Raw genomic sequence first — 7803 nt, 5'->3', positions numbered from 1 at the left:
CATTCCTGTTAGTGAAAATATACAAAAAAACACCAAAAAACAGTGGTATGCAAAAGTTTGGGCACCCCTTGCAGAATCTGTGAAAATGTAAAAAAAAAATAAAATAAAATAAAAAATATTAATAATTAAAAACTTGAAATTATGCAAATTGTATGTTTGTTTTTTTTAGTACTGTCCTGAGGAAGATATTTTACACAAAAGATGTTTACATATAGTCCACAATGGCAAAAAAAAAAATTGCCAAAAAAAAGCCAAAAATGATTCAAAGGTAATACTGTGTGTGTGTTAACCTGGATGACCTATGACTGTATGATGACAGAAGATGCATTAAGAGCCGTGGTGAAAAGGTAAACTTGACTTAATTTGTCTTCCTGAAACGTGCAAGTATCTTCTGTTGCTTCCCAAAGGCAGTACTATATGGAAAAAAAATAATTTCGACAAAATAAGAGAACTTTGAACATATTCATCCTCTTCAAAGTTTTCACCCCCCCCCCAGCTCTTAAAGCACCTTGTTTTCTTCTGGAGCATCAGTAAAAGTTTGAACCTTTTTAAATAAGTCCCTAAAATGTCCTCAGTGTGAAAAGTTGGATCTCAAAATCATACAGTCACTGTGGGAAAGGGAAAAGATGGAAAAGTTGCTGGAAAACTGAAGAATCTGCGGAACGGCGCTCAGTTTAGCTGTTCGGGGTAAACAAGGGACTCATGAAAAACAGTTACAAAACAACTGTTGTAGATCATTCAGGTTAACATACACACACACACACACACACACACACACACACACACACACACACACACACACTGTATTAACAACCAACAGTTCCCAAACTTTTAAGAAGGATCATTTTAATCATTTTTACTATTTTTTTTTTCTTGTGGACTGTATTTAAACATCTTTTATGTGAAATATCCTACTCAGGACAGTACTAAATAAAAAAAACAACATGCATTTTGTATAATTTCTCTTCTTTTGTTACGATTTTTCACAGATTCTGCAAGGGGTGACCATATTTACATATTATAGCACGTTTAGTAATATTTACACTGATGCGCTCTGTATACAGCTGGTATTTAATGACCCGGTCCTTCTTGTGGTCTTCACAGGCACTGCAAAGAAAAAAAAGAGTACTAACAGAAATCTGTACTAACCTCATTTTTCATGAAAAACTAAAGAACAAGAGTAAAGCTAATTAAAGATAATTTTGATATTGGTTATAAGAACAAATGCACAAACACACGCAAAGTCTCACTTTATATTTGTCGCCCTCTCCTTTGGAGTGGAGGAAGTGTTTACTCATTTCCTGAGTTAGGATGGAGACCGGATTGTCCACCTGAGATCAGATCAATCCAAACAGATCACTTAAATAGTTTTGTTAGCAAACATTCAGAGGGTTTAGAGGATCTTTAGCCATACCTGGATGTTAAAGTGATCCAAAATGGAGATCAGCTCCTCCTTTTTTGACGACACTAACTGACCTATAGACAGGTAAAAAAATTGTCAGATTTTTGAGCTCATTTATCTGTCATATGGTAGAAGCCAACAAAATTAGGCAGATGTCGACCACGGACAGGTTACGTGACTTGCCCTCATCCTCAAACCCTTCAACAAAACTATGCAAGGTAAAATAAATATAACCCTGGCTACAACAAATACAGGTTCACTAAAGAGCATAAACACGGTTCATACCAACCACAGTGTTTTCTGCAGTGAAATACTGGGCACGAAACCATCAAATCTGGTATGACTGACATCTTTGGTACTTGTTATACAATCTAAAAGAAAGCGAGCACCACAGATGCTGTGCACATGAGCATATCTGACTCGACTGGCTGTCTATTACACATCAGGAAAGAATCAGATGCTGGCTTTAATTACAAGCTCCTCAGCAAATCTCCGCTTGCCTACAATCACGAGAGCACAGACACGAATGTGATTTAGGAACGCATCACAGTTACATTTTTAAAAATGTAATTAAAAAAGCATAGAGCTGAAACTTCAGTTTAAACTGAACGAAAGATAACCAATTACAACCGAAACTGTCCAAAATTAGTACAAGGGTCATCAGATGCAAAATTCACTATTACATGTTGTTTGAACTGAAATGTGTCGTGGCAAACAATCCTATAATGACAAATATCCACCTAGTGTTTTTTGTTAATAATCCTCATTTGTGAGATCAAGCTGTTCACAGATTTTTGGCTATGTGACGTCGAACACTCCCACTATAGTTTATCGATCATAGGGTTTTACCTTAGACCCGTCCTGAGTAAGTAATAAACAGTCTACCATCATTTTGATGCCACATCCGGTATAAACAAGAATGTCTCTTAAGCAAATAAGCTAAAGCTAAAATCTGCTGTCCGGGAATACTTAGGATATAAAAAACCCCAAAACAAAATCAAATCTTGAGGTTGTCCTTGAGGACGGAACCAATTAGCAAAAAATATGAATGAAAATTGGGTGCAAAGGCATGCAAAAAATACATCCAACATGTTTGTTCATATTTGTGGACTATCCCTCCATGCAGATAAATGTCATGATCTAGGTGCGGTCGTCCCGGGTTTATGGGGCCTCATTTATAAAGCGTGCTTACGTACAGATTTGATCAATGAGCGTAAACCACGGCAATGCTCATATTTATAAAAACGGTCTTTGACTTGCTAAGCGCCACGTCAGGGTCCGAGCAGATGTACGCAATTTATATACAGGGAGTGCAGACTTATTAGGCAAGTAGTATTTTTGAGGATTAATTTTATTATTGAACAACAACCATGTTCTCAACGAACCCAAAAAACTCTATCAAAGCTGAATATTTTTGGAAGTAGTTTTTTTTTTTAGGAGGATATCTGTGTGTGCAGGTGGCTATTACTGTGCATAAGTATTAGGCAACTTAACAAAAAACAAATATATACCCATTTCAATTATTTATTTTCACCAGTGAAACCAATATAACATCTCAACATTCACAAATATACATTTCTGACATTCTAAAATAAAACCAAAACAAATCAGTGACCAATATAGCCACCTTTCTTTGCAAGGACACTCAAAAGCCTGCCATCCATGGATTCTGTAAGCGTTTTGATCTGTTCACCATCAACATTGCGTGCAGCAGCAACCACAGCCTCCCAGACACTGTTCAGAGAGGTGTACCGTTTTCCCTCCTTTTAAATCTCACATTTCATGATGGACCACAGGTTCTCAATGGGGTTCAGATCAGGTGAACAAGGAGGCCAAGTCATTAGTTTTCCTTCTTTTAGACTCTTTCTTGCCAGCCATGCTGTGGAGTACTTGGACGCGTGTGATGGAGCATTGTCCTGCATGAAAATCATGTTTTCCTTGAAGGATGCAGACTTCTTCCTGTACCACTGCTTGAAGAAGGCGTCTTCCAGAAACTGGCAGTAGGATATGGCAAAACTGGTGGCAAGTGGCATCTTGGCAGCTGCACGCTTGACTTTTCTCAGTTCACGGGCAGTTATTTTGCGCCTTGGTTTTTCCACACGCGTCTTGCGACCCTGTTGACTGTTTTAAATGAAACGCTTGATTGTTCGACGATCACGCTTCAGAAGCTTGGCAATTTTAAGAGTGCTGCATCCCTCTGCAAGATATCTGACTATTTTTGACTTTTCGGAGCCTGTCAAGTGCTTCTTTTGACCCATTTTGCCAAAGGAAAGGAAGTTGCCTAATAATTATGCACACCTGATATAGGGTGTTGATGTCATTAGACCACACCCCTTCTCATTACTGAGATGCACATCACCTAATATGCTTAATTGGTAGTAGGCCTATACAGCTTGAGTAAGACAACAGACATATATATATATATATATATATATATATATATATATATATATATATATATTTTTTTTTTTTTTTTTAAATGACATTGCGGGAGCTCTGTAATGAAATTTGAATTCTCCACTGTAAAACCAGTTAATGCAAAATACAGCTCAGTGATTGGATCAAAAGAGAGCATTCTTTCCAGTACATGTTTGCTACCATCCATATTTTCCAAGTGTGTTGGTAGAAAACCAAAAACCAATCGCCTCCACCTAAATTTTAGCTCTGGTCGTGTCGTAGTGAAACGCGAACAATATTTCTTTTTGTCGCACAGAGGCTAGGCACACTTACGGTGATGAACGTATCTGATTGACACTGAGAAAAAAGTGGTACTATCTTATGCATAATACAGCAGCTATTTTTATGCATGCGACAGTGATTGGGTTGAACAAGCTCACAAATAAATGCAGAAAAGCAGAAATGCGTTCTCACACCCCCGCAGCCTATCTATAACGCATGCTGTTGGATGGCTCTAAGTCACATCCTGTGACGTAACCTCGACTTTTTATTTTCAACCTGGAAAACGAAAACGCTATGGGAAACAGCCCATTTCCACTTATTGATAACATGAATGCTATTAACGATAAATTAAACATTCACATCTCAAAATATATGTTCTGACCCTTTAAAGGTGAAATGGTTCTGTATTTGCAAGCGTACCTGTTTTACTTCTTAGTTTATATGTCCGTATTCCCTCACTGGAGATACGAAGATCTATGATGATGGACTTCCCGAACGTCTCTGGCTTATACGCATCACGACCCCTGTTCTTCAGGGTGATGGACACATCCGCAGAACTAAAGATTCCAGAAAGAAAAAAACTGTCAAAGACTATAAATAGACTGTGACCGCGTGCAGAAAAATCCGGATAGGCGTGTCGTACCTCTCTCCTTCCTTCACAAAGCCTTTGAGAGAGGAGCCTCTGTTCGTGGTGTGAGCTTTACCTCCCAGGGCTACAATCAAAGCTGTCAGCACCGCACTTTTTCCACCTAACACACAAACACACACGAAAAAACTATACATAAAAGCCATAATCACCAATGATAACAAGCAGACACACACTATTGATTGCAGTGGATTTAGTGGTAAGCAAGTGATGTAATGCTAAATTTCTCTAAATCTCCATAGGAAAAAAATACTTTCTGAAAAGCCTGAGTACATTTTCAGCAAATTTTTATTCATCTAAATATACGGACATTGCAACTTCACTGGCTATTACACGGTACATACAAATGATACATGAATATAATAAAATAAATACAACATAAGTACATATATTTTCAAAAATTTCACTTTCAAAATAAAAAAAAAGAACAACATTTAATACATACAAAAGTTTCTTTTCCCTTGGGATAAAAATATTTTATTGGATACTGATATAATTGAATTTATTTTAAGTAATAATTACATTAATTTTAATTAATATTTAAGAAATTTCAATTAATATTTAAGAAGTGTTAAATAATTTGAAAATGTGAAAAAATAAATGTCTTAAACATATTTAAACTTTAGATGCCAAAACCAACTGTGTTGTTTTATTAAACTTCAAAAAGATCTGCACACATAGACTAGGGTAGCGTTATATTTTATCTCTGACAGGGGAATAAAAACTTTGGCTATCTTTATAAAGAGAGCAAGAGAGACTTTTAGGAGACCAAACATTGAATAAAAAAAGCTTTGAAAGTTGTGAGTGGGTGAAAAGTCTGTGGTCTAGGCCTACATACAGTGTGCCTTTGGAAAGACTAAATTCGTTCTTCAAAGTCTGGTTTTCTTTTGCATTAAATTCAATGCCTAATATGTGCTAATAGTGTTTGGTAGCCAGCAGTGGATTTGTATATATATATAAAAAAAAAATTGTTGGAAGATTTCAAAATAAACCAAGAGGAGACTGCTTTTCCTTTGCTAAAGTAAGAAAACTTAGCTTTCTTTGCTCCTGTAAACAAACTCGGGAGACTAGAGGTGCTTGCGCAACAAACGTCCTGCGTAGGAATGACTTCCTCGTACACAGGTAGGAAAAGACGCCTGTAAGATCCTCTAGTTTACAGTCATTATCGGTTATAACAGGTTCCGATTGACAAGTGTAGATTTCACTTTAAAATGTGCCTTTGCCATTTTTGGGTTTTCCCAGAGTGGGTGTGAAACAGTTGAATCTTGCAACTGTGAATTTATTTGTGTGTTTGTGGTGCAAACGATTTCGCTTACGTGCTTTGTCAGGTTTGAAAATGTTTAAATGTGGCGTCCTTTCCAAATCTTGTGACCTCCATTTGCTGTTTCGAAATCGCTAGATCAAACAGAATGAAATCATTGCATGCGCGCTTGAATGCTGCTCACCTCTGCTTTGACGTCTCAAATGCACAAACCTTGTCAGCGTGAGTACTAGTAATAAGTTATTTGTAACGTTGCTGAATGGGATCTCTCCATCTTTATACACTTTTAAACCCCTAGGAAGTATATCCCTGAAGCTGCTGTCCTTCATTCCTTGTGCATCAAATTGTCTCTCAGCAAAGAGAAGTTTTTACTAAGCCTAACCCAACTTTCATGCCTATAGCGCTTCCCTGCGTTCACATCGGAGGTGTCCGAGCTATCAGTTTTTAACCCTCCACCTTTTTTATGGGAGCACCCTTACAAGGGTAGTCCCATATCTAAGCAACGCCTCTCCTATAAGCTTGTGGAAGCTATATCCTTGGCATATGATTTCGAAGGAGAGTGAAAGCACCAGGAAACACCAGAGCTCATTCCACGAGGGGCTTAACCACCTCTTGGGCCTTGTTCAGGACATCTGCTCCTCTGCCAGCTGGGCTTCTCCCGATGCGTTATTAGCGACTAGATGTCCCCAGAGCCACTGTAGCACATGCTGTTGAAAGGTGGGGTCTGCATAGCCCCCGTTTATTATCTTCCATTCTCCCTTCCTATTTCCACACTCTAGGCACTAAGGGTAAATGGGCCAACAGGCCTTGTACATTCATGTCTACGTTCCTGCCTATTAATATTTGTGTTGCTGTGTTTATTCAAATGTGTGTGCCATATATACTTGTTTCATGTCCTGCATGTGCACAGCAGTTGTGTGTAGGCATCAGGGTTGCCAGGTGTATGATTTTGGGAAGTGTCAGGGAGACCATCCTATACTCTGGCTTACAGAACTTCACTGTGAACGTTCTGAAACACTGAGTTTTTAATAGATCTATCAATTTTGCCCTGTTCGCCGCATGCGAAGCGAATATACTTACTGGAGAATAGCAGCTTGTTCAGGCCTTATTTGCTTTCAGGGGGTGGAGCCTTACCTGGCATTGGCTGTGCGTTTCTGTCTGTCAAGCCAATTGGATGCTTCTACAGAGGCCAGGTGGGGATTCCCTTCCCATAGCTGCATGTTTTGATGTTTTAGACATATTCATAAAAATCTCAGACCACACAGTTCAAAGAATAGCACCTTTAAGCATTTTGAGCTTAATATTTCAACTATTATGGCTAATGTACTAATCGTGGTGATTTGCTTTTTTCAATTATTTGCAATTTCCGAAACTAAGTTATACTATCAGAATTTACTCCGTTATATCAGAAGTTACAGTACGTTAATTATAGACTGACTGGGATGGGTTAAAATAATGTAGAGCTCTTAAGGTCTGAGTTAAATAACTACTGGCATTTATTATACTGTGTTTTCATTATGTCAATTTTTATTTTTATAAGAAAATGCTTTTAAGAATCTATTAGCTGTACCTATTTAAGAAAGGAAAGTCGAAATAAGGTTGACTTATTCAAGTGTTTAGCTGTAGCCTTTTCAAACGTCATAAAGTAACAGCTTCCCGAGAATGGGCCTTATATTTGAAATTTCGCTTGATGTCAAAGGCTTACTCCACCCAGAATGGAAATGCTGCTATTAATCACTTACCCCCATGTCATTCCAAACCCATAAAAGCTTAGTTCATGCCTGGATCACAATTTATTCTGGATGAAAACCTAGA

The 7803-nt window shown here is 37.8% G+C and overlaps 1 protein-coding gene across 1 annotated transcript; it reads right to left on the bottom strand.

Moving 5' to 3' along the window:
- Window positions 1-733: 733 nt before the first annotated feature.
- LOC122360854 (structural maintenance of chromosomes protein 6-like) lies at window positions 734-7129 on the bottom strand. The gene is made up of 6 exons (XM_043261705.1): window positions 7123-7129; window positions 4725-4830; window positions 4502-4638; window positions 1415-1476; window positions 1251-1331; window positions 734-1107 (listed from the first exon to the last, which is right to left on the bottom strand). The coding sequence occupies exons 1-6, from the start codon at window positions 7127-7129 to the stop codon at window positions 1099-1101; spliced, it is 402 nt and encodes a 133-aa protein (XP_043117640.1). The 3' UTR covers window positions 734-1098.
- Window positions 7130-7803: the final 674 nt, after the last annotated feature.

This window comes from Puntigrus tetrazona, chromosome 2 (assembly GCF_018831695.1).
Source record: "Puntigrus tetrazona isolate hp1 chromosome 2, ASM1883169v1, whole genome shotgun sequence".
NCBI lineage: Eukaryota > Metazoa > Chordata > Actinopteri > Cypriniformes > Cyprinidae > Puntigrus > Puntigrus tetrazona.
Note: the sequence above shows the minus strand (reverse complement) of the source record. Positions and strands in the feature narration are given on the sequence as shown.

Coding starts and splice junctions, on each gene's coding strand:
- LOC122360854 (XM_043261705.1), bottom strand. Junction 1,477..4,501: donor TAAACTAAGAAGTAAAACAG/GTACGCTTGCAA, acceptor ACCTGTCTATAG/GTCAGTTAGTGTCGTCAAAA. Junction 1,332..1,414: donor TGGATCACTTTAACATCCAG/GTATGGCTAAAG, acceptor ATCTGATCTCAG/GTGGACAATCCGGTCTCCAT.